The sequence below is a fragment of the Formica exsecta genome, unplaced genomic scaffold (assembly GCF_003651465.1).
Source record: "Formica exsecta isolate Colony F162 unplaced genomic scaffold, ASM365146v1 scaffold443, whole genome shotgun sequence".
In the NCBI taxonomy this organism is placed as follows: Eukaryota; Metazoa; Arthropoda; class Insecta; order Hymenoptera; family Formicidae; genus Formica; species Formica exsecta.
This window is the reverse complement of record NW_021851667.1, coordinates 696,361-721,655: the sequence shown is the minus strand read 5'-3', so window position 1 is coordinate 721,655 and position 25,295 is coordinate 696,361. Positions and strand designations below refer to the sequence as shown.

Genomic DNA, 25,295 nt, shown 5'->3' with positions numbered 1-25,295 from the left:
CTACATGTATAAAGATCGCTCCCCCCCTCCTCCTTTCCCCCCCCCCCCCTCCAAAGGTTTCTTTCCGAACGTACTGTGGCTCGAAGCACAACACTCGAGCGTCACGACGGACGACCGACCGGAGTTCGATCGATTCTCCTTCGGGAATCTAGCGTGCCTATATATTTAGCATATCCCCCATAACTGACAGCATGTTATTTCACCAACAAATAATACGCAAGAACCATTGTGGATCCGGGGCAGGAGAGAGCACTCGAGCACCGGAGAGCGCCCTTAAACGCTTTTAAATACGCGCGGGTTGCATCGGGTGACCGGGAGGAAGGGCCCCTGACGAGTGAGCGTGCGAGAGGGAGGGGAGGGGGTCGAGAGGGTGAAGGGCGCGCGCGCGGGGAATAGACTCGTGAGATAGGGAGGTTGGTGATCCCCCTGACCGCGCGAGACCGAGCCTTTTGGCTACCTGCTAAATTACTACGACTGACTGCAACGAAGAAGGACGACGATCCACCGACGTAGGAATACTTCTCTCCCGAGCCACCAATTATCGCGCGTCGACGGGGTCCCGTCTTGTACGCGTGGCCCGCCGGTCGTGTTCTCCTCTTTCTCCTTAGAAAAACATCTCTATTGTATTTAACGATAAATTATCGGGACGATGTGCAAATTATCTGCTCTTAACTGTAAACTTGAGGATAGAAATTCGCGGCTGTGTCCTTCAGGAAATGTTATTTCTAAAATGTGTGCAAGAATATTTTCTTAATTAAAATAATATTTTATATAAGAGTGTGTTAATAAAGATAATATTTATTAAAGTTAAAATAAGAAAATAGAAATTTTATCTCACGTATGTTATCATGATGTATGTTATAAAAACTTGTAAGACTCTCACGTGGACATAATAACATATAATATAATTCAAAATGCAAAAAAAAAAAAAATTATTATATAGTTACATCTTATAAAAATTATTTTTATATAATCAATTTTTATGCTACGATTTATAATATGAAGAAGTCCTAAATAAGATAAACTTTAAATAATAATGTAAGACATTCCACAAAAATTCTCTATGACGTCTATAATTACTTTGCATGTAATTACATACACACACTTATACGAAGCAAGATTACGCTTCGAAGATCAAAAGAGTGCGAGATATCGATAAGCGGCGACCGGTAAGTGTTTTGGTACGTGTCGCTCTCCGCTCAAAACCCTCTTCGTCGACGCGAAGAGTTTACACGGCCGGTGCAATAAGATCTCAAACAATATAACGCTTTGATCGAGCCCATAATACTGGAAGTACCATTGACGCACTCCAGAGCAGCACAACGGATCGTTATAGCGTTCGCGTTTCTGGTACTATGGACCGGAGAAGACCAAGGAAAGAGAGAGATTCGGATATAGCCTCCGTTCGCTCTCGCTCATCTTCTTCCCTCCGCCACCCTCCTACCCCTCTCTTTCTTCTTCCCTCGATCATTCCCCCATTCATCCGTCCTTCCTTCCTTCCTCCATCTACTCCTCGAAGCCTCGTCCTTCTCTTCCTTCACGCCGGTTCCCACGATCTCCAATGCGAAGTAAAGCACCACCGACGCACACGTGCGCGCTCCTATAATCGTATCGTAATTATACGAGAGAAAACAACGGCCGTGCGCGCGCTAATTCGCGTATTTCTCATTATGATGCACGTGAACCACGATTTGTGTGTCAAACATTACTTAATCTATCAATTTCAATGTACTTACGATTACGATCTCACGTAATTGTTGAACCGTGACTTTTATAAAAGAAAGTTTTTTATTTTATAAAATCTATTTTTTCGATTTTTTCAAATCTTAAGTTACAAAACAGATAAATCTACTATTTTCTGGAAAAGTTGATGTGAAATACAGCAGGTGGATCTTTGTCAGCCAATAATATTTTGTGTGTTAATGTCTTAGATATAAAGATTAATGAAATTAATAAATAACATTAATGAATTGAAATTAATAAAATAATTTAATAATTATTAATAAAATTGACAAATATCATTAAAGTAAATTAATTGAAATATAAATAACAGAGCAATAAATTAATAAAAAACATCGTATCTTTACGTTTTCCTATTATTTATAAGAGCCTATCTTTAGGTGAGCCTATTCGTGTAGGAGATTATAATGTTCGGACTAATGTGATACGTTAGATAACAGCTGGATAGAGATGGAGCAGGACTTAAACGCGCACTGATGTCCCGCCGTGAACGACCACACTTCCGAGATGAATCGCTCTCAGTGTGAGACGGCGGGATGCGCGCACGTTTAATCGCAAGAAGCGACTGCAGTGGCACGAGTATAATTAATAACTAGAACGCGGGTGTAATTGACCGGTTTGGACCCCCGCGGCTCACGGTATTTACAGCGAGACGAGATTGACGGATATAAAATTCTCCCTTTCGTCTCTCCTTCATTCGATAAAGTCGTCGGCAGTTATTATCAAGCAGTGTGTACTTTAAAAAAGCAACATCTTAAATATTGTCCAAAGCATTTAACTGGAAATATGTAAATATTTAGCTCGGATTGTTTTAGGATCTCCTTATTAAGTTTCTTCCTAAAAATATCTCTTTAATTCTCTCATAATTTATTTTCATGTAATGTTAAAGTTTTGTGTTAATTTCTAGATCGGTTTAAATTAAATATCTGAACTGTCTTTAATTGTAGACTGAATGAAAGGAAGAATAATTGAAAAAGTTGGCATTCTATTTTTTATATTATTCCCCATATCGTAAATTATATATTATTTTTCCATTTACATATAATATTCATGCATCTACTGAATAAATCATTTCTGAATTATGATCGTGTGAAAAAATGGATAAACTTGCTGGAAACTCTTACTACAAAATCCCATGTGGCTTGTCTTTTCTACATATATATTGCAGTATCACGAGGATATTATGTAAGATAAATATAGATAGGCTCTCTTATTTCAACACCTTGTCCACAGATATCCTCCGCGAAGAAGGGTCGTCTCTTTCGCCCGCTCAGCTATACGTAAAAGAAGTCGGTCGTTTTTTCCTCTCGTAATCCGGTCAAGTAGAGAGGACGATACGACGTGCTAAAGTATCACGTCACAATGAATAGGATTACTATTAGCACCATTTAACAAGCGTCATCCTCGGAGCAGTTCGGCTACGGTGTGTTTTAATCCGACGCGTTTTTCTCTCTCTCTCTCTCTCTCTTTCTCTTTCTTCCTCAGCTCGTTATTCGCGTGTATATTTCACAAGATTAGGATTGTCAAAGCGCGCCTAATTCGCGCAGTCGCGTTTTTCGCTTCGCACGCCCTTCGAAAGAAAGAGAGAGAAAGAGTACTTTGAATCGACCCTTCTCTCGCGTGTATTCGATTGAGCTAACCGCGAACACGCGTAAGCCGATTATGTACGCACTCAGGATCAAGTGTATAATCGAAAGATGAAATAAAGAACTCCGCGAGAAAGTTCTTCCGCCGAGTTACCGATATCCCGATATCCCTACTTCATTTTGCATGTTCATCCAGCGATTATAAAGTCGCTCGCTGATCTAAACTTGTATACTAATTTCTGCAAGTATATTTTTTTATTAACCTCAGCATTTTATATATTTAGTATTTAGAGCAAGTTCATGTAACATTAACGAGAGAGAGAATATGTTTTTCTTAACTTTTTTATTATATTATTCGCATCTCCGGTTTTAATAATCTCAATAACATTAATTCAATTAGGCGGACAAAATGCAAGAAATGTCGGTTAGTATAGCCGGCGATACCTAAATATTTGTTCTGCTGTCGTTACTATTGCCACTCGTGAGAAAACTATTGCCGAGTCACGTCCTTTCTAGAGGGATTAACACCTAGACGAATGACCCTCGAGGGGACGAGATTGCAGTAGCCGAAAGTCTGAAAATTGCAATGGTCGGTGGAAACAGGGAGCAGCGACGATTAAGGCTTCTAAAAACCGAAGTCGTTGCGCTCTCTCGTCTGGACCTACGTCGAAGACGGAAAAATTCCGCTTAATTGACGCCCCGAGGAAAAAAATTGATTTTCGGAATTTTCGAGGGACCGCCGTTGAGAAAGGACTCCGGGAATCGTGGTGGCCCCGGGGGCCATTTCGGTGATTTGTAATGAGGCTTGAGAAAACCGCTAGCCTTGTTTATGCGCGACTGCCAAAGGGAAATAAATGAGAAGAAAATCTATTTCTCTAAGAATCTAAAGGAAAAGATAAATCAATATTTGTTAGGAAACTTATTAATTGAGGAATTTAAAGCATTATTTCAGAAACAAAGAAATATATATTGAAAATATACTTTTCTTTAAAAAAGAAAAATATATTAAAGCTTGGATAAATTTTTCTCTTCGAGTATTTTCTATGTATCGAGGATAGGCAAGCCGGAAGGGGAGGACGAGGATCGATGTGGTACTGTTGCGACGCAGAATTTTCCCAAGCACGGCTTCGTAAAATGAATACGAAGCGTTCTCGAAGCGTCAGTAGCCTAGTGATTAAGGCCGAGGAAGCGCCCTCCGAAACGAGGGGGTGGTGCCCGTGATTGAATCGGAGTTTCCAGTCAGAATATAAGACAGTTACGAATGCTCTCATTCGAAAAAAGCATTGTGTTTCACACGATGCTGCGACACGCCTAAATTACAAACAAAAAAAAATAATACATAAGTTTACTTATCTAAAAAAGTTTTATGATAAAAGTTTTCTATTTGTGTTATTATTATAATTGGAAAATTCTATATATATTGCATATATATAGAATGTCCCAATTCTATCACATTATTTATATATTATGTCTTTATTCTGTATATTTTGTATCAACTTTATATCGTTATACCAAAATGTTATAATGATAGCGATTTTCACCGTTCCAGATTTTTAAGATTCCTTTAAACTGACTGGTGTGATCCCCCAATGTTTCGTAAATCGTCGTCGGGTCGGCAAACGTCAGCAAATTAGCCGGCGCGGAGAAGAATAGGTTCAAAAGAAAAGTGAAACAATGGCGCGCCCTATTTTGAAATTCGTGCATTGAAATCGACAAAATCGATACAATAGACTGGTTTTTCAGCAGACCGCGAAACAATGAGACTCGCGCAAGATCGAGGGAGGCGCAAGAGAGACGAAGGTGAAAATGAAGGCTATAACGTAACACAATGCGGCACCCTCCTGTGTGAGATCGAGTGGCCCGGCTTCGATCGAGAGCAGAATTCTTTCTCGAGTTTGCGACGCTACCGCTCGCCGATCGATTTCCTCCGCGATCGGAACAGACAGGCATGCACAAAAAAATTAGCACCAATATTTCATAACGAAACGGAGAAGAAAATTTTTGAAGAAGAATTTATACGCCCGTCACACAGACACAAGTTACCTTTTCATCTTCTTATTCTTGTGACATTCGATTTTTTCACAGCTGGTAGAGATAGATACACGAAAAACAAGATAGATAAACTAGAGATTTCCCTCGCTTTTCATCCAAGGGAAGATATATTCCCGAGAGAAGCGGAGTCAATCTCTCGTTAAACTCGCGCCATTGGGGCAAACGATGCATGCGCATGTACGTGCAACGTACGTAAATTACACGATGCACCAACGATCCTTGATCTGCCGCCCCACATTCTCGGACGATCTCCCGGCGAATTTCGGCGCTCGCCCGGTCAGCCGGTTCCCAATGATTATCCACTTAAATCGTGAAGTCGCGAGCAATTATGTGGGGGTGCGAGGGTTAATTCGATAATTGCATTATATTCCGTTCCGCGAGTAATTGCCACCTTTCCGCGAATGCAAATCCCTCCTCGCCGCGGTACCTCCGAAACCCCTCAACTACACACGACGATATTTAACCGTCTCGTCTGCCAAAGTCTCGTCCACGTCGTACGATAATTTGCAAATATTTGTCCCAAATCTATTTTATAGCGAATAGTATCATCTTATTGGCCGACCCATATTTTAATGTTCTCGCATACACTTTTTCTCTTTTACAATATTCTCGATCAAAACTTGGAAATCAACTTTTATAAATCAGAATAATCGCGACATTTAATTCGATTTATCTTTGTAATTCCAAATCTAAATTTTGTTAAGATAATATTCAATTAATATGAATTATTAAATTAAATACTTAATGTCGATTATTTCGTTTTGTATTTCGTCACACTATTTATTCTTACGTCTTCGTAAATTAATATTTACGCGTGCGTCAAATTGTGCGACGAGAGCATTGGGTGCTTCAGAGAGATGAGAGTAAACGGAAGAAAAGAGAAAAAGCGCGGGGTGAAAGAAGCAGAAGAAAAGGAGAAGACATAGAAGAAGGGAGCGAATCGAATCGAGCGCGTTCGGCTGCAAACGAAGGTTAAAAGAGGGGAGAAGCACGCGTCCGCCACGCTCCCCGTGCACACACCTGGGGCCAGTTGGCCAGCGAGAGGAGGCCCTCTTACCATGGGCCCACAACCAATGTCCAATTATTAACAAATTATGATCGCGAAATTGGGGAGTCTTCCGGAAATACGGAAACGAGATCTAGAGAGAAAAGCCGAGCCGAGAGAGATCCACGGCCGCCTCCGTATCACTGATATCATCAACGAGGTGTACCCTAAAAATTTACAATATAAGTCACGAAAAACTTTTATCTAACATATATATATATATATTACTGATAAAAATAAATATAGAATCTAAAGGAATGATTATAGATAAACGGATAATCTCGCTGTATACAAAGGTAAAAGAATGTTGCTCTCGTAGTTGGATCCGATAAGGTTTGACGACACTCTTGTACGATATCACATCGGAAGAAGCGAAATTAGTGGAGCGAGTTTCCTTCTCAAAGACCAACCGCTCGTAGTTCCTCCCTCGCGATGGGGATTCGCCGTCTTCCTTAAAGCCCTTTCAGAAAACTTTACACAGGGCACCTGCCTCCATCGCATTCGTGCATTTTGTTACATAATCGTTCCGTTTAATTCCCCAGGTATACAATTTCCCTGTCCCCTCCTCCTCCACACACACACACACACACACATTCTAGTGGAGATCATCGTATTATTATTAATTCTTAATCAAGCGATGCACAAGCGTCTCGCGGTAGTGACGATTATGAGACTGCATCGCGCGCGATTACGGTACCGGTGACGCTTATAAGAGTGGCATCTGGTTTTGCGTGTGACGGCGGCGTATACAGTTAATTCGACCCCGGCCATTCGTTCGAAAATCCTTTACAACCGGTAAATACCGTCGATCGTCTTATGATTACACCGAACGTTTTACTCGGACACAAAACAGTCCCGCAGACGCGCTACGTGTAATGCGTCTAATCATATCTCACATGCTCGAAACACGCATCCTCGCGATAGGTCATCATACACGCACGAAATCATTGATTATCCGTCAATTTCCAGATCTCTTTCTCTTTTTTGGTTTCCAAAATTTTTTTGATCGAATTAATCTTGTAATATGTGAATCTATAACAAATTCGACATGTAAAATATAAAAAAAAAAAACAATAAAAAGCGACAAAATATTTTATATATATATATGTATACCTTAATCCATATAATTTAAAAAAAATTTTTGTCGCTTTAATTGATTTTCAGCTTCAACTAAAAATTAATTTAAATTGTACTTATAAATTAAGTTTTTATAGTCGTAAAACTATATCGAAACAGAATTTAATAATTAAACAATTAATGTTATATATTGTCAAATTGAATTATATTGCACTTATATTATCAATTATCGATTATATTCCGTGTAGCAAATTGTAAATAATATTATAAAATAATCAAAACTCTTTCTTACACAAAGGCAACCGATGGCGGTGCCGGATATAACTACAAAGAAAAATCGGCGGTGAGAGACCAACAATCTAACCGATTATTGGGTCAACTACTTGGTCTAACTACACGAGGATACGACAGGAAACTGGAAAAAGTGAAAAATTTCCAATGACATTAAAGTCGCATTAGCGAGGATCAAAAGGAAACGAAACGGCTTTCCGGTCCATTTGTTTCCAAAAAATGTGAATTATATGCCAAAAGGACCGACAGTGAATTTTCACGCGGTCTTCTAATTCCGCTTTGTGAAAAAATCTTGCCAGTCTCGCATACTTGTATCATTATATAAATGGTGGGTTCTATTAGTAAAGAACAAAATCGCTTTGTATCTCAATAAAAAAACATTAAAAAACAAGAATGTTTTCATTTTTAAATATGTGAAATTAATTTCTTTTTATCAAGATTTTACAAAAAGAAATAAAAAAATATTTAAAAATGTTTTATATTGAAAATAAAGAAAATTTGTAAATTAAGTTTAGAGAATTATATTACTAGATTCTTATTTTTCTTAAGCATAATTTCATATCGGACTTTTCTATACAAAAGAACACTTTTAAATTTAAAAAACTGAATATAGATGAGATATTCACCTAGGAAACAACGTGCGGTAAGATAAAAGTAGCAAAAATGTTGAAAAAAGAATATCTTATATATAATATGAGTAAAGAAAATATTTTCGCTTCGCATAAAACCGTTCTTTAATTAGATCAACGTCCTGTGTATCGATATGATCGTCGTTCCTCGACCGGATATGAACTTTCTCTCGCGCGTAGGGTTTTATAAAGATATTAACGAAGGGTCGTTTTCGCGGTAAACGGCCATAAGCAGACGCGCGCAAAAAGAAGCAGCAGATCGGTGCTGGTTTTGGCGCTGTCTAAGACGCCTGAGCCGACCACCGATCGTACGATCGATAACCCGGTTAACCCCACCTCGGTCTGTTATTATAATATTTGCCGAGCCGAAATATAGTGATTGCTTATTTGCTCGGGCCCAATTACGTTCAAGCGCGCGCCGGCCAAGGGCCCGCGCTACGTGACGAGGGATATATAGCGGGATAGGTACGAAGAGGGAGGTGCACTTGTTAGTCCCGAACGAGCCGATCAACCACCCACTCCGTATCCTATTTACCTGCCTCGACTAACATCGGCAACGTTGTAACGATTAGGTTCGCATGATCAGATATGGCGAGCGTGATGTCTATTATTGCGGAGAACGTGTTACATTCAATGCATCAGCGATATCGACGATTTTTCCGTGAAAAATCCTGAATGTTTTGTCTCCTCGTTATTACAGAACCGAAACGTGGTGTGAAATGCGGAAATCGTAATAGCCAGTGTTCTTTTTGCATTTCTGTTCAAATGTTAAAATTAAATATATACAATATATGTGTATTTTCGATTACCTGACATGACAGCTGATGACAGTTATGATGAAAGAATAGATGAATTAATACGTCGCACACATTCTCAAATATTCTGCAGCATAACCATTTTCAAGATTGCTGTATTATGATATATAAAAACATGTAAATGCTGCTTGCTTCCTATGTTCAAGTAAAAAAGAGATGAGTTTCTAGATTCTTTTATGGTTTCCATAATTTCAACAGGCCATCCTCGCTGTAAGAACATAACAGATTTTGATGAGGATGATGTGCCAGGCCAATCACATCCTTTTCGTGTATCTAAAGAAAGAACCAAATACCATTAATCGCAAAATAAATGTACTTTCTGATCAAAACATCGAGAAATACTCACATTGAGAGTTCTTTCGAGTTTTCCTGATGACGTAGAAAAACAGTACAGTACAAGATCCTCACCAACACAATAGATAAATTCGCCACGCGGGCTCACTACTGTACATACAAAGTCACCTCCCTCTCGTTTACCGCTCGAAAACGATCTTACTATTTGTCCTTGCATATTCATAATTACTACTGTATTAGAACGATTGCATACGACAAAGTGCTCTGGATTCCGAGGAAGGGGATGTACGCTGTTGACTGTGAGATCAGCAGCTCCTAACGATTTATAAGTTCCTATGCATTCGGTAGTCTTCAGACTCCAAATTTTCACAGTTCCATCTGATGATGCACTATAAGATAAAAAATGATACTGACACTTGCACAGAAATGGACATAAATATTTTCTTTTTAGAATAATGTTTACAATAATAATACCTGATTATATTATGACCATCTGGAGAAAAAACAACTTCATTAACAAATGAAGCATGACCACGAAACTCCTTAAGAGTTTTTCCGGACTTAAGACCATGTATTCTGTAAGAAAAAAGAATAAATGTAAATATTATATTTATTGTTGAAGTCTATATTTACCATTCCTTTCTTTGCTTTACCTTACGGTAGTGTCAAACGAAGCCGATAAAATTTGACTGTTATCTCTGCTGAATTGCAAGCAAGTCACACCTTTTGAATGCGCCTTTTCAAATCTTCTTACACACTGTCCGTTTTGCACTTTCCAGACCTTAACCTTGCCATCCTGACCACCGCCCGCCAGCATCTCGCTGTCACGACTAAACGCCATTGACAGCACTGCTTGCTCCATCATCATAAAATTGTCTTGCGCTTGATACTTCAAGTCCTTCCTAATTTTACCAGTTGTAAAGTTCCACACCTCGATAAAACCGTCTACCGAGCCGGTCACCAAGAACTGACCATCGGGCGAGAAACGCGCGCACTCCACATGCGATTTCTGACCAAATTTGATTTGCTTTGATAACTGTGTCGGATATTTTTCGTCCTCCTGATCGCGCACCGCCGCTTTTCCGCGAAACAAGTCTATCGTAGTACCAGGAGGTAACAAACCCTGATGTTGTTGCCACTTCAATGCTTGTCCCAACAAAGCGAGCAATCTGCTAGAGGGTACTACTGATACTTCACCAGCAAGAGCAGTAGCTATATATGCTCTTCGCTTTTCCTTTGTACTTCCATCGGGATATGCTTCGCGCGGATCAAAATACGAACGCGCAAGTAGATTTTCTGTAAAGGAATGTATGTATGATATGATAAAGTAATATTTTATAGTAATTACAATAGAATTGCTTTTTTTAACAATATATTGTATGTATGAATATAATATTATATACCTAAATGAATGTATCTCTCAGGCTCTTGCTGCTTCATCATAATCATGGGATCAGTCTGCCTTAATAAGGAACGTGCTGCACCTAGTTCTCGTAGTTCAATTAATTCTAGAACAACCTAAGAGAGAAACAAATCTGTGAATATTATTTCATAAAAATAAAATGTTATATTTCTTATACAATACTTTATAGATTAGAGATTTTTAAGAAATTTAGAGAAAAAGATTTATATATTACAATTGAATATTTTAAAGGATGTTAAAAATTGCACTTTTCGTGCGCAGGTAATATCCATTTTACTTTTATACAAATTCATATAATCTAATACCTGTTCATATAAGTCTATAAGTTTCTTATCAGGTAACTTTAATGACTGTATAGCTTTCAAAACTGTGTCCCAATGGCCATTATTTATATCAGCAACGAATCCATCCACACTGTCAACAGTATTCAATGATACACCTGTTTCCTCCTGCGTATAAAATTTATTAGAAAGCAAGTAATTTAAATATCTAGTTATAAATTAAAATGTCTAAATACCTGTAAAGTTTGCAGTGTCTTTACGAGATTTGCTTCCTTAAGATATTGCTGTATCAATCTGATCACACTGAAACATAATGAGGTTATTGTATGGCACAGGTTGCAGTCATCATATTACTTTACAATAATCAGAATAAATTAAGATAATTTTACTCACTCGGCAGATTCAATCTCGATTGACATTTTGAAATATTTTGCAGTTTATAATACAAATACTGATTGTGTGTATGTGTATAAACTTGATACACAGAGCCAAGCTTTTGAATGCGCCACTGTCGACACTATCAACGCAGTAATATTGATCAAGTATTGGTCATCCTTGATAGATAGCGTTGTGATCGACGTATGTGTGCCAGATTCTCCTCTTTACCTCAATCTTTCTTGGTTAGCGTAGCATCAATAATATATAAACTGCATAAATAAAATGCGGCTATTTAAAATCTGCTCTTTGATAATGTGAGAGTCAAGATCTTTAATCGGGCCGTGAGTACCTTTAGAATATATTTGTTTTTTACTTGTACCATTAATTTTACAATTATGAAGAAACCGCTTTAACGACTCACAATATTTCCACAAAAATCTGTGTATGAAATTCGATTTAATTTTTCCCATATAATCTCGTTTAACTACTGTTCTCTTAAAAAATGTTAGCATCTGGACAATGCAATTATTGATCGCGTTAAATACAATTTGACGATAATATTGGAATATTTTCAATGGCAATTTAACTTGTAACTTTTATTTATTTTCAGAGCTTCAGAATACAAATTTTTATATTTTCTAGATCAAAGGTCCATTTTCCTCTAATCATGAAAGCCACTCTTCTGTTCATAATATTGTTTCAAACATGGATCAATATGGTTCAACTGTGTCCACAACATTGTTCATGCAAGCCAGTTGGTGCTCAAGCCGAATGGTTACGTCTTAAATGTGGTGATCGTTTACAAGAAGTCAATGATGTGGATATCAATGCAGTCAGCGTGGAACTTATACAATTGTATAATGCTGTTTTATACTTTCCATATGTATCTTTAACTTATAACAATATGGTGTGACAATAACTGAATTTTTTTTTTCAATTACAGAGACTTGAGCAAAAATGCCATTTATATCATTCAAGCAAATGCATTTGTAAATTTAACAAATCTTAGACGGCTTGATTTATCAAAAAACAAGATTAATTCTATAGGCGAGGGCTGTTTTAATGGCCTAGAAAATTTGGAGAGATTGTAAGAATACACTTATTGTCCGTAAGTTTGCTTTAATCTTCTTTAATTTCATAAAATGTGTATTTTCAGAGATTTGAGCCAGAATCAGATATCGACAATAGACAGTTACGCATTCAAAAAATTATCAAATCTTAAAAAACTGTAAGTCTACAGCATATAAAAATGATATATAAATGTTTTTTATAAAGATATTTCTTTTTATCTTATGTATTCTTTGCTTTTATTGCTCTAGTGATTTGTCTGGGAATAAAATAACTGCTCTGGTGCCATCCTTATTTCATAATTTGCTGGCTTTAGATCGCTTGTAAGTTAAAGCGCGATTTATTTATGCTAGTATATATTAGTTTTAATAGTGGCTTTTCAGGGTGCGCGTTTTTATTATATGAAAAACTATTCCATATTATTGTATGGAAAAACACTTTGCTGTATTCCATAAATTTATATTGCTATATTTTAGGAAATTAAATGGAAATAGTTTAACTACCTTGAAAGAAGGAACGTTTCATGGACTTAAGACATTAAAACAGCTGTTAGTAAATCAATTTGTATATATTACATTCATTACAATAATTTGCATAAAATCTAGAATGTAATTTGTATTTCAGAGACCTATCTAATAATCCCTGGAATTGTAATTGCGACCTATATTGGTTTAGTAATTGGATCTCCAATTCTTCGATTAAATTGAAGTAAGAGTATTGCATATTGGGTCAATCATTATATACTTACATTAATAATCTTTATATTCAATTTAACATTTCAGTCCCTCGCCAAAATGCACATTGCCTAAGCTTGCCAAAGGACAACCTGTGAAGAAATTAAGATTTTTGGAAGAGCTCCAATGTCAATGGATATCACCAGCAATTGAAATTCGACCGATGCAAAATCAAGTTGTTTTCGCTGGAGATTCGATTACCTTAAAATGCAGAGCGCCCAGCATTACAGTAGACCAAAGTGCTAGATTGAATTGGTTATGGTATCCTAATGCTTCCGCAGAGATTGTGGATCTGAGTGCTTATAAGGATCCGCGAAAGAGTTTACCTAACATTAAGATTGACAATAGGTATCTTTCAGATAGCGGCATCGTGGATAGGTAATACAGAGTTTCTCAGATTATCTTAAAGTATTATATATTGAATAATATCAACATCTTTTGTATTTTCTCAGTGCCCTTAGTATAGTTCCAGTTAAAGAGGAACACAATGGACAATGGAATTGCTTATTGGTTTCTGTAAACGGCAACAAATCCAAGGCAGTCAGCGTAATTGTGATATCCGAGCATACGCGTTATTGTCCTCTAGCAGGTAACGAATTGTTTTGTAGCATAAAAGAACTACTAAAAATACCGTAAATATTGTTTTTTCAGTAACAAGAAACAATAAAGGCGTTTATACGTGGCCGAAAACGATTGTCGGGTGGAAAGCGGAACTGCCATGCGAAGGAAGTCGTTTGTTGCAAGCACCTTTAACAGCTTCTTATCACTGTAACGTGAGTGGTCAATGGGAACACTTAAATACGGAATCATGCCCATATGTATCTCACACAACGAAAATCTTGGAACAATTTTCAAGAGTAAATCTATCATTGGCGAGGAGTACTCTGCTGGAAACTGTAAAGAGATTCAAAAATTATACGGGAAATGGCTCGGTAAAGTTAACAGATCCGGTTGAAATCCATTTCATAGTACGAACCATAGAGAATTACTTGAGCTTCCTGATAGACGAGAAGGAACTTGGACTCATGCTGATCGACATTGTCGGTTCGATGATGAAATTGTCGAAAGAGATGCTGAAAAGAGCGGAAATAGGTTTCAAAGCTTGTACGAGACTGATCAAAGCAATTGAACGTATAACAGAATTTACACCGTCCATACAATCTCACACAAAATATATGGCTCTCGAAGAGTTTCGGGTTAAGCGCGACAGTTTTGGCGGATTAACATGCACGTGGTACACAAGTATTGCTATGAATATCGATTCAGACGCGAGATTTTTGCACTGTACAACAATTAACAGAACGACGCCGATTAATACAAAAGATAAGACAGTAGAAGCTTCTATTCAATTGCCCGCCTCCTTGCTGCAACGCTCGCAGGATAGTGCGATAGCTCAACAGCTCATGATATCCATGTATAGCGATAGCAGATTATTTCCCAAGACGATTTCAAACGATAGCATGGACATATCAACATGTATTGTCGGCAGTAAACTAAGTGAGTCAAAAACCATACTATGTGGAATGATTTACATGACTTACATATATATAAATTTCTTTACGTAAAAATGTTTCGCAGTTGGTGCATCAATACGAAATCTCTCCGAACCGGTTTACATCATGTTGAAAGCACCGTTATATCATTACAACGGGAAAAGACCGAGACCAGTAGTATGGGATGAAATGTTGAATAATACGGGAGCTTGGACCAGCGATGGATGCCGTTTAATAAACCTAGTGAATAACTTGATAGTCTTTCATTGCGACAGATTGGGTTATTACGGACTTTTGCAGGAAGTTTCACATCTTGATATAGACGGAAATAGGTACAAAGCTTTTTTTCTAGAGATATCCTGTTCAAGTTTCCTTCTCTATCGTCATTTTGCTATTACTACATACTATTTTTACAGTATACACGGAGCGAAATTCAGATATTCGCATCCGGCGATATACATAGGAAGTTTCGTGACGATAACTTGCTTGATGATCATGTCCGTTACATACATTATTTCGTACACATCTATCACAATGCCTAAGAAAGCGAAACACTCTGTTATCAATACCTGGTTCGCCATGGCACTACTATCATTTCTATATAGTATCGGCATTCAACAAACAGAACATATTGAGATTTGTCAGGGTGTTGGCCTTACTTTACACTATTTGTCTCTGTGTTGTTTGTTATGGATGGCGGTATCTGCCAGGTAAGTGTATATTATGCATTTAACAAAGAAACTATATTTCATGAAAATGAGAAAAATAAAAGAGAAGAGAGTAAGAAAAAAATAAATTTTAAATAAGATAAAACATGAACCACGAGATTTCATATTGTTTTAGCAATATGTACAAAAAACTGGCGAAATCAGGCCTCGATGTGATACCCGACGATGATGTGGATCCAGATCAACCTATACCCAAGCCTTTGTTAGGGCTTTACCTGGTCGGATGGGGTATAGCTTTAATAATCTGCGGAATATCCGGCGCGATCAATCTACGCGAATACGCCGGCTACTCTCGTTGCTTCCTTACATCCGGACCGGCGCTCGCTGCGCTTTTCATACCATCTGGAATCTTAATCGCGTATCTGCTGATCTTTCTCTTGCTCATCAGACGTGCGATTCAGAATGTCGATGTGAACGCGCAATTATCCGAAGGCACTCAGGCAACGGAGAATATGGATTTGGAGTTGCTAGAACCGAACCCGAATCCCTCCGGGGATAGGAACAGTGTGCGCAGCGCGCAGACGGTTTCCTCCGACATCGAGGATCCGGAACACTCACAATTTACGCAGTGGAAAGGTCAAATCATAATGCTAGTGTTATACCTGATATCTTGGGCTGCCGCGGCCGCAGTAACAATCAAGCCATTGAATTCCATGCCATTCGAGGAGACCATATTCGCCGTGACATACGCCATCACTGCGAGCTCGCTCGGTATGTTCGTATTGTTTTTCTATGGAATCGCTCGCAACGACGTTCGCAGCCAATGGTTGAAGATGCGCTGCTGGCTGGAAAAGCGAAAGAATCGTTGCTGTCGTACCAGAAGTGTGTGCGATGCTAATGCCGCGATTCCTACACAACCTTTGGTGCAGAACTTCGTCCCGCCATTGTCAAACACACAGGCTACTCAAGCGATATCCGACACGAATTCCGTTGCCTCGTCGAGAAACACCAATCAGTCGCAACAGATCTACAACTGTTCAAAGCTCGCGGACTTTGTGGCCGCCAGTCGAGACAACGTTCCCACTGTTCCTGTCAGCGCAAAAGCAGCAAATCTGATAGTATTGCATCGTCAACAGTATCGCTCCAACAATTCCGTTACCACGTACACCGAGCCAACATCGGCCTGCGTCGAAATGTTCTACAATCCTCATCAGAGCGGGGTCGCCAGAAAATTTTTCAAAAAACAACGTAGACACACCGCAAAGAAGAATAATCTTGGTCCGAGAAAGCAGGGCGATGGCGGGGCAACCAGCGATGGTGGCAGTTGCATTTCTGTACCTCGGCCTGCAGCGAAGATCAACAATAGCCTGGAACGCAGTATTTTGAGCAGCAGTGCCAAAGTGAACAACACCAATATACACGTCGAACTGAATCCCATAAACGATATAAAAAATGTGAATATACTATCGGATAGTGGTGGTAGCATCTCTGAGGAAAGAAACATCCCGATACGTTTCGTTATCGGCCAGGAGAATCTATTGCGTAGCGTCAAGAAGATTAACAACAGCAGTGCGCGGCAAGACAATTCCGTTACGATTGAAACATTACAACCAAAGAGAACAACACATGCGGACTCGGACGCGGATGTTTCCAAAACAGATGAGGAATGGCATTTACGGAATGTCTCTCAGCAATGTAGCTTGGAGTACAGTTCCGAAATGGATACTGTCACACAGATGACCAGTGAACGGAGCGATCACAATCTGCCAGAGATCTGCGAAAGCGCGGAGGAGTGTTTCTCAAAGAGATGTTCCAGCGATGTGAATGAGATCGAAGACGTCGCGGAGGAACGCTTGTTCCTCCGAGGAGACACAGCGGGACGGTTGTATCTTTCCAATAGTATGTACTGCCTACCGTTGGCGCACGAGAAACCGTTGACAAACAGCTACTGTAACTCATTAAATGACATCATGTCGCTGAAGCAGCACTACCAATACTCGAAGCCATCGCTTACAGATGTACAGAATACAACCAGTTCAAATCTGTGCGGACAAGATGCTTCCGAATTCCGACGATCGTTCGATCGTTCGGAACGTTCGCTCTTTGAGATAAACAGCTTGACTAGTGATAATCCGTGTACATTAACGCCGCGTGTGGAAACTCCCTATGCCTGTTCTTTAGCGAATATTTATTGTATCTCCGACAAAAGTTTAGAGGAAAACAATCTCCGCGAGGAATCGCAATCGTTAGACGTAGTAGATAATAACGTGTTTAACGTACCAGAATCCAAGGATCTTTTACAGGAGAAAAATTTTGGTTCTCTTGCTGATATTCCGTCAATTAGTAAGTCCAGCTCGCATGATACTAATAATTTCAGTTTAATCGGTGAAACGAGCACGTGTTTGGAGCCTACAAAATCGTGTGATATACAGCAGTTCGAGACTAATGAGATCTATTTGCATGAACAGGTAAGCCATTTACCTGTTAAAAAAGAAACGAGCGTTTAATATATATAATAATTTCACTCGCCTACTATAACGACGTGTTTATTTTTTTACGTAACTTCATATAGATTGTGTAATATCTGGCATTTCGTGTATTCATTTGTATTATATATATGTATATGAAATTGATTTTTACTAAACTGTGTTCAATACGTCTCATATATTAAAACTTGTGTATTTTTATTATTTATATCGTATATTTAAAAATACGATTATTTAAAAAATTTGTATATAATAAAAATTAAATATTCATATACATACATGAAATATACTTATATATGGAATATCTTTAGCCACACAAGCTTGATGGTTCATTTTAACTCAATGTAAACATTACATATTAACCACAACTGTATTTAAAGGGATTTCAGTCTGTTAAAGAAATTTGATTTAAAAGATTTGGATAAAAAAAGAACAAAACACTAAGTGTTTAAACGCTCAATTTTTACAATATTATTCGCCATATATCCAGAATATATACTCTTAAATCTATCACATGAAAACATGAGTATAAAATTATTTTGGCTGTGAAACATTTTCTTTCGATCTTATTAATAATCTCATCTTTCAATAATTGTCATACTTGAGCAATATTTTACAGTATTACAATTATTTTTTCTAATTTTTTATGTATGTTTGTATTTTTTATGATATCTAAAGTTAATACAATAGTAGAAAAAGAGAGATAATACTTGCTTTGTATAACTGCCTAATATAAACTGAGAAAGATATATAGGAAAACAATATCTGTAAATCGAAGACTGAATATTAAGGAAATTAAAATTATGAGAGAGATGAATATGATTACCACATCGACTTCCACAATATATGTATATCGTAATTATATGAAAAACTTTTCTTGGCTATGATGCCAGGTACTATATTGTAAATAGTATTTGATTAAGTCTCTAGGATGAAGTAGTTCGTTTAAAGTGTAGTTCATATGTAAGTTAAAGAGTAGCTCGAGAGATTTTATATATTTCTTTGTAATATTATTATATATATTTTGACTTTTATATATATTAATTTCTTAACAAATTATAAATTTGAATATATGTATGATTGTACAAGACCAGTTATTCTAATTATACATGTATATTGTACAAAATCTCTGTGTTTATTTTATACATGGTTATTTACAATATATTTCTACAACATCTGACATTTCAAGGAAGCACCATATCCACATAACTGATATTGAATATGTTAATGTTCAAATTTCGAACATGAGGTATATAATGTAAATTCGTATATCTATAAATTCTCAACTCTCAAAACTGATACACTTCTGTTGTTTTTGGATCTCGATCATGTACTAAAATAATAATCTATATATATTTATAATATTACCTTGCACTTTCTCATAATTGTTCCCAATTAAAGATCATTGATCATTGATTGATTTTGAAATTACGTATGTTCAACCTATTCGCCTACTCCGTCCGACTTTGTTCCACCCAACCAATCTTTCGGATTTCTCAGTACCTCCAAAAGTTGCGACTCCTTTGAGCCGACTTCGGTCTTGTGCATGTACTCCCATTTGGCATTCAAGGGCAGGGACATGAGTATGCTTTCGTATCGCGCGCCAGGTGTATATAGGCCAAACTTGGTGCCTCGGTCGTAAATTAAATTGAACTCGACGTATCTACCTCGTCGTAATAATTGCCATTGTCTCTCCTGATATCCGTAGCCGTCGTTCCTGTGTTTCTTCACCAAGGGAATATACGACGGAATAATTGCCTCGGCGCACGAAGTCACGAATTGAAATGCCTCGTTCTGACCTGGGCTATCGAGGTCGTCGAAAAATATTCCACCTACGCCGCGCCGTTCCTCACGGTGTACGATGTAAAAGTAATCATCGCACCACTTTTTGAACTTGGCATAGTAGGCAGGATCGTGCTTGTCGCACGCGGCTTTCAACGTTCCGTGAAAGTGTTTGACGTCCTTCTCGTCTAGGTAGTACGGAGTAAGATCCGTACCGCCTCCGAACCACCATTGAGTAGTACCGTCCGGGTTCTCTATCTCAAAGTAACGATAATTGAAATGGATCGTAGGAATCATGGGATTGCGCGGGTGAATTACAGCACTCACGCCTGCGGCGAAAAACGGCACCGAATCTTCCATCTTTTTGCCACGTGCTCTCATCTGCTGGATTGCATTCGGTGGCAATATGCCAGTCACCACGGAAACATTAACACCCGCTTTTTCAAATACTTGTCCATCTTGCAGCACGCAAGTGATACCACCACCACCCTCTTTTCGGGACCAGCGATCCACTTTGAAGGAGGATCCATCGTTCTCTAACGATTCGAGAGCTCTGCAAAAATCTGCCTGCGTTTTCATCACCAACAGTTCCATTTTCGTTCTCATCTTATCCTGATTATTCTGCAATTCTTTAACAGCAGTGATAGGCTCTGCCATAAAGGTTTTAACATAATTGTGCAGATTATTTTGCGCTGCCAGAACTGTAGTGACGTTAGATACACTGTATACAGCAAGCCCTGTTAAGATTCCTGTCCCAATATGTTTGAGGTGCTTTGATCTGTTCCATGTATAACAGTTAATACTGACGGAATGTAGGTTCCTCCAGTTCCTTAAAATGATATTTGTAGCCATGATTTTTTATAATTATCTATATACCAATCTGTAACAAAATTTGAAACTTTATTTTTTTGCGGGATTTCACACAAGATATTCTCACAAATATATAATTCAAAACAGTTTCCCGATTAAATACCAGATCATTAGATTAGATTAACGATTAACATTCATGATTAGAAAATCGTAAAAGGCAAAGATAAAAAACAATGCATACCTTTTGTGTTTTAAATAATTCCTACTACTTGTATATTTAATACTTATCTAATATTATTAAGAATAAAATTAATTTTGTTGATTCTATATTAAAAATCTGCACATATTTCAAAAAGATAATACTGAAATTTAAAATGCTCAGTCAGTTTTACGAGGTTAAAAGCTCACTCGGTAAAGCAGTGGGTACATGACTGAGAAATTTCACATATCTTTCGTGGCGCGCAACCTGTAAAATTTTTTTTTTTTTAAATAACATTTTGCAAAAAAATTTTGAGAGAATCGAACTGAATCCCATAAACGATATAAAAAATGTGAATATACTATCGGATAGTGGTGGTAGCATCTCTGAGGAAAGAAACATCCCGATACGTTTCGTTATCGGCCAGGAGAATCTATTGCGTAGCGTCAAGAAGATTAACAACAGCAGTGCGCGGCAAGACAATTCCGTTACGATTGAAACATTACAACCAAAGAGAACAACACATGCGGACTCGGACGCGGATGTTTCCAAAACAGATGAGGAATGGCATTTACGGAATGTCTCTCAGCAATGTAGCTTGGAGTACAGTTCCGAAATGGATACTGTCACACAGATGACCAGTGAACGGAGCGATCACAATCTGCCAGAGATCTGCGAAAGCGCGGAGGAGTGTTTCTCAAAGAGATGTTCCAGCGATGTGAATGAGATCGAAGACGTCGCGGAGGAACGCTTGTTCCTCCGAGGAGACACAGCGGGACGGTTGTATCTTTCCAATAGTATGTACTGCCTACCGTTGGCGCACGAGAAACCGTTGACAAACAGCTACTGTAACTCATTAAATGACATCATGTCGCTGAAGCAGCACTACCAATACTCGAAGCCATCGCTTACAGATGTACAGAATACAACCAGTTCAAATCTGTGCGGACAAGATGCTTCCGAATTCCGACGATCGTTCGATCGTTCGGAACGTTCGCTCTTTGAGATAAACAGCTTGACTAGTGATAATCCGTGTACATTAACGCCGCGTGTGGAAACTCCCTATGCCTGTTCTTTAGCGAATATTTATTGTATCTCCGACAAAAGTTTAGAGGAAAACAATCTCCGCGAGGAATCGCAATCGTTAGACGTAGTAGATAATAACGTGTTTAACGTACCAGAATCCAAGGATCTTTTACAGGAGAAAAATTTTGGTTCTCTTGCTGATATTCCGTCAATTAGTAAGTCCAGCTCGCATGATACTAATAATTTCAGTTTAATCGGTGAAACGAGCACGTGTTTGGAGCCTACAAAATCGTGTGATATACAGCAGTTCGAGACTAATGAGATCTATTTGCATGAACAGGTAAGCCATTTACCTGTTAAAAAAGAAACGAGCGTTTAATATATATAATAATTTCACTCGCCTACTATAACGACGTGTTTATTTTTTTACGTAACTTCATATAGATTGTGTAATATCTGGCATTTCGTGTATTCATTTGTATTATATATATGTATATGAAATTGATTTTTACTAAACTGTGTTCAATACGTCTCATATATTAAAACTTGTGTATTTTTATTATTTATATCGTATATTTAAAAATACGATTATTTAAAAAATTTGTATATAATAAAAATTAAATATTCATATACATACATGAAATATACTTATATATGGAATATCTTTAGCCACACAAGCTTGATGGTTCATTTTAACTCAATGTAAACATTACATATTAACCACAACTGTATTTAAAGGGATTTCAGTCTGTTAAAGAAATTTGATTTAAAAGATTTGGATAAAAAAAGAACAAAACACTAAGTGTTTAAACGCTCAATTTTTACAATATTATTCGCCATATATCCAGAATATATACTCTTAAATCTATCACATGAAAACATGAGTATAAAATTATTTTGGCTGTGAAACATTTTCTTTCGATCTTATTAATAATCTCATCTTTCAATAATTGTCATACTTGAGCAATATTTTACAGTATTACAATTATTTTTTCTAATTTTTTATGTATGTTTGTATTTTTTATGATATCTAAAGTTAATACAATAGTAGAAAAAGAGAGATAATACTTGCTTTGTATAACTGCCTAATATAAACTGAGAAAGATATATAGGAAAACAATATCTGTAAATCGAAGACTGAATATTAAGGAAATTAAAATTATGAGAGAGATGAATATGATTACCACATCGACTTCCACAATATATGTATATCGTAATTATATGAAAAACTTTTCTTGGCTATGATGCCAGGTACTATATTGTAAATAGTATTTGATTAAGTCTCTAGGATGAAGTAGTTCGTTTAAAGTGTAGTTCATATGTAAGTTAAAGAGTAGCTCGAGAGATTTTATATATTTCTTTGTAATATTATTATATATATTTTGACTTTTATATATATTAATTTCTTAACAAATTATAAATTTGAATATATGTATGATTGTACAAGACCAGTTATTCTAATTATACATGTATATTGTACAAAATCTCTGTGTTTATTTTATACATGGTTATTTACAATATATTTCTACAACATCTGACATTTCAAGGAAGCACCATATCCACATAACTGATATTGAATATGTTAATGTTCAAATTTCGAACATGAGGTATATAATGTAAATTCGTATATCTATAAATTCTCAACTCTCAAAACTGATACACTTCTGTTGTTTTTGGATCTCGATCATGTACTAAAATAATAATCTATATATATTTATAATATTACCTTGCACTTTCTCATAATTGTTCCCAATTAAAGATCATTGATCATTGATTGATTTTGAAATTACGTATGTTCAACCTATTCGCCTACTCCGTCCGACTTTGTTCCACCCAACCAATCTTTCGGATTTCTCAGTACCTCCAAAAGTTGCGACTCCTTTGAGCCGACTTCGGTCTTGTGCATGTACTCCCATTTGGCATTCAAGGGCAGGGACATGAGTATGCTTTCGTATCGCGCGCCAGGTGTATATAGGCCAAACTTGGTGCCTCGGTCGTAAATTAAATTGAACTCGACGTATCTACCTCGTCGTAATAATTGCCATTGTCTCTCCTGATATCCGTAGCCGTCGTTCCTGTGTTTCTTCACCAAGGGAATATACGACGGAATAATTGCCTCGGCGCACGAAGTCACGAATTGAAATGCCTCGTTCTGACCTGGGCTATCGAGGTCGTCGAAAAATATTCCACCTACGCCGCGCCGTTCCTCACGGTGTACGATGTAAAAGTAATCATCGCACCACTTTTTGAACTTGGCATAGTAGGCAGGATCGTGCTTGTCGCACGCGGCTTTCAACGTTCCGTGAAAGTGTTTGACGTCCTTCTCGTCTAGGTAGTACGGAGTAAGATCCGTACCGCCTCCGAACCACCATTGAGTAGTACCGTCCGGGTTCTCTATCTCAAAGTAACGATAATTGAAATGGATCGTAGGAATCATGGGATTGCGCGGGTGAATTACAGCACTCACGCCTGCGGCGAAAAACGGCACCGAATCTTCCATCTTTTTGCCACGTGCTCTCATCTGCTGGATTGCATTCGGTGGCAATATGCCAGTCACCACGGAAACATTAACACCCGCTTTTTCAAATACTTGTCCATCTTGCAGCACGCAAGTGATACCACCACCACCCTCTTTTCGGGACCAGCGATCCACTTTGAAGGAGGATCCATCGTTCTCTAACGATTCGAGAGCTCTGCAAAAATCTGCCTGCGTTTTCATCACCAACAGTTCCATTTTCGTTCTCATCTTATCCTGATTATTCTGCAATTCTTTAACAGCAGTGATAGGCTCTGCCATAAAGGTTTTAACATAATTGTGCAGATTATTTTGCGCTGCCAGAACTGTAGTGACGTTAGATACACTGTATACAGCAAGCCCTGTTAAGATTCCTGTCCCAATATGTTTGAGGTGCTTTGATCTGTTCCATGTATAACAGTTAATACTGACGGAATGTAGGTTCCTCCAGTTCCTTAAAATGATATTTGTAGCCATGATTTTTTATAATTATCTATATACCAATCTGTAACAAAATTTGAAACTTTATTTTTTTGCGGGATTTCACACAAGATATTCTCACAAATATATAATTCAAAACAGTTTCCCGATTAAATACCAGATCATTAGATTAGATTAACGATTAACATTCATGATTAGAAAATCGTAAAAGGCAAAGATAAAAAACAATGCATACCTTTTGTGTTTTAAATAATTCCTACTACTTGTATATTTAATACTTATCTAATATTATTAAGAATAAAATTAATTTTGTTGATTCTATATTAAAAATCTGCACATATTTCAAAAAGATAATACTGAAATTTAAAATGCTCAGTCAGTTTTACGAGGTTAAAAGCTCACTCGGTAAAGCAGTGGGTACATGACTGAGAAATTTCACATATCTTTCGTGGCGCGCAACCT

At 37.6% G+C, this 25,295-nt stretch overlaps 5 protein-coding genes across 6 annotated transcripts; 2 read left to right on the top strand and 3 right to left on the bottom strand.

The window, feature by feature from the left end:
* Positions 1–9,178: 9,178 nt before the first annotated feature.
* Positions 9,179–11,763, bottom strand: LOC115240668 (WD40 repeat-containing protein SMU1). The gene is made up of 8 exons (XM_029815957.1): positions 11,627–11,763; positions 11,470–11,536; positions 11,258–11,401; positions 10,933–11,047; positions 10,183–10,825; positions 10,004–10,105; positions 9,582–9,918; positions 9,179–9,508 (listed from the first exon to the last, which is right to left on the bottom strand). The coding sequence occupies exons 1-8, from the start codon at positions 11,650–11,652 to the stop codon at positions 9,410–9,412; spliced, it is 1,533 nt and encodes a 510-aa protein (XP_029671817.1). The 5' UTR covers positions 11,653–11,763; the 3' UTR covers positions 9,179–9,409.
* Positions 11,764–11,822: 59 nt separating this feature from the next.
* LOC115240584 (adhesion G protein-coupled receptor A3) lies at positions 11,823–19,186 on the top strand. 2 transcript variants are annotated; one of them, XM_029815812.1, is made up of 13 exons: positions 11,823–11,952; positions 12,254–12,466; positions 12,555–12,698; positions 12,768–12,839; positions 12,931–13,002; positions 13,156–13,227; positions 13,304–13,387; positions 13,462–13,791; positions 13,866–14,002; positions 14,065–14,910; positions 14,992–15,238; positions 15,323–15,616; positions 15,750–19,186. In XM_029815812.1, the coding sequence occupies exons 2-13, from the start codon at positions 12,279–12,281 to the stop codon at positions 18,079–18,081; spliced, it is 4,818 nt and encodes a 1,605-aa protein (XP_029671672.1). In that variant the 5' UTR covers positions 11,823–11,952; positions 12,254–12,278; the 3' UTR covers positions 18,082–19,186. The 2 variants fall into 2 exon arrangements, with proteins under 2 accessions (XP_029671672.1, XP_029671673.1); XM_029815813.1 differs by having other exon boundaries at positions 12,222–12,466.
* On the bottom strand, positions 19,175–21,081 carry LOC115240589 (oxygen-dependent coproporphyrinogen-III oxidase-like). The gene is made up of 2 exons (XM_029815821.1): positions 20,894–21,081; positions 19,175–20,722 (listed from the first exon to the last, which is right to left on the bottom strand). The coding sequence occupies exon 2, from the start codon at positions 20,692–20,694 to the stop codon at positions 19,504–19,506; it is 1,191 nt and encodes a 396-aa protein (XP_029671681.1). The 5' UTR covers positions 20,695–20,722; positions 20,894–21,081; the 3' UTR covers positions 19,175–19,503.
* LOC115240632 lies at positions 21,027–23,361 on the top strand. Its single transcript, XM_029815899.1, has 2 exons — positions 21,027–21,071; positions 21,168–23,361. The coding sequence occupies exons 1-2, from the start codon at positions 21,027–21,029 to the stop codon at positions 22,254–22,256; spliced, it is 1,134 nt and encodes a 377-aa protein (XP_029671759.1). The 3' UTR covers positions 22,257–23,361.
* Positions 23,352–25,258, bottom strand: LOC115240588 (oxygen-dependent coproporphyrinogen-III oxidase-like). The gene is made up of 2 exons (XM_029815820.1): positions 25,069–25,258; positions 23,352–24,897 (listed from the first exon to the last, which is right to left on the bottom strand). Exon 2 carries the CDS (start codon positions 24,867–24,869, stop codon positions 23,679–23,681), a length of 1,191 nt encoding a protein of 396 aa, XP_029671680.1. The 5' UTR covers positions 24,870–24,897; positions 25,069–25,258; the 3' UTR covers positions 23,352–23,678.
* Positions 25,259–25,295: the final 37 nt, after the last annotated feature.

What these genes read in the sequence shown, in the direction of transcription:
- LOC115240668 (XM_029815957.1), bottom strand. Translation starts at nt 11,652, where the DNA reads ATGTCAATCGAGATTGAATCTGCCGA. An exon ending in TGAGAGATACATTCATTTAG is followed by an intron (nt 10,826 to 10,932) that starts GTATATAATATT and finishes ATTCCTTTACAG; the next exon opens with AAAATCTACTTGCGCGTTCG. An exon ending in AACTCGAAAGAACTCTCAAT is followed by an intron (nt 9,509 to 9,581) that starts GTGAGTATTTCT and finishes TTCTTTCTTTAG; the next exon opens with ATACACGAAAAGGATGTGAT.
- LOC115240584 (XM_029815812.1), top strand. Translation starts at nt 12,279, where the DNA reads ATGAAAGCCACTCTTCTGTTCATAATATTGTTTCAAACATGGATCAAT. An exon ending in TTATCAAATCTTAAAAAACT is followed by an intron (nt 12,840 to 12,930) that starts GTAAGTCTACAG and finishes TTATTGCTCTAG; the next exon opens with TGATTTGTCTGGGAATAAAA. An exon ending in GCGTTATTGTCCTCTAGCAG is followed by an intron (nt 14,003 to 14,064) that starts GTAACGAATTGT and finishes TTGTTTTTTCAG; the next exon opens with TAACAAGAAACAATAAAGGC.
- LOC115240589 (XM_029815821.1), bottom strand. Translation starts at nt 20,694, where the DNA reads ATGGCTACAAATATCATTTTAAGGAACTGGAGGAACCTACATTCCGTC.
- LOC115240632 (XM_029815899.1), top strand. Translation starts at nt 21,027, where the DNA reads ATGCTCAGTCAGTTTTACGAGGTTAAAAGCTCACTCGGTAAAGCA. An exon ending in AAAGCTCACTCGGTAAAGCA is followed by an intron (nt 21,072 to 21,167) that starts GTGGGTACATGA and finishes AAAAATTTTGAG; the next exon opens with AGAATCGAACTGAATCCCAT.
- LOC115240588 (XM_029815820.1), bottom strand. Translation starts at nt 24,869, where the DNA reads ATGGCTACAAATATCATTTTAAGGAACTGGAGGAACCTACATTCCGTC.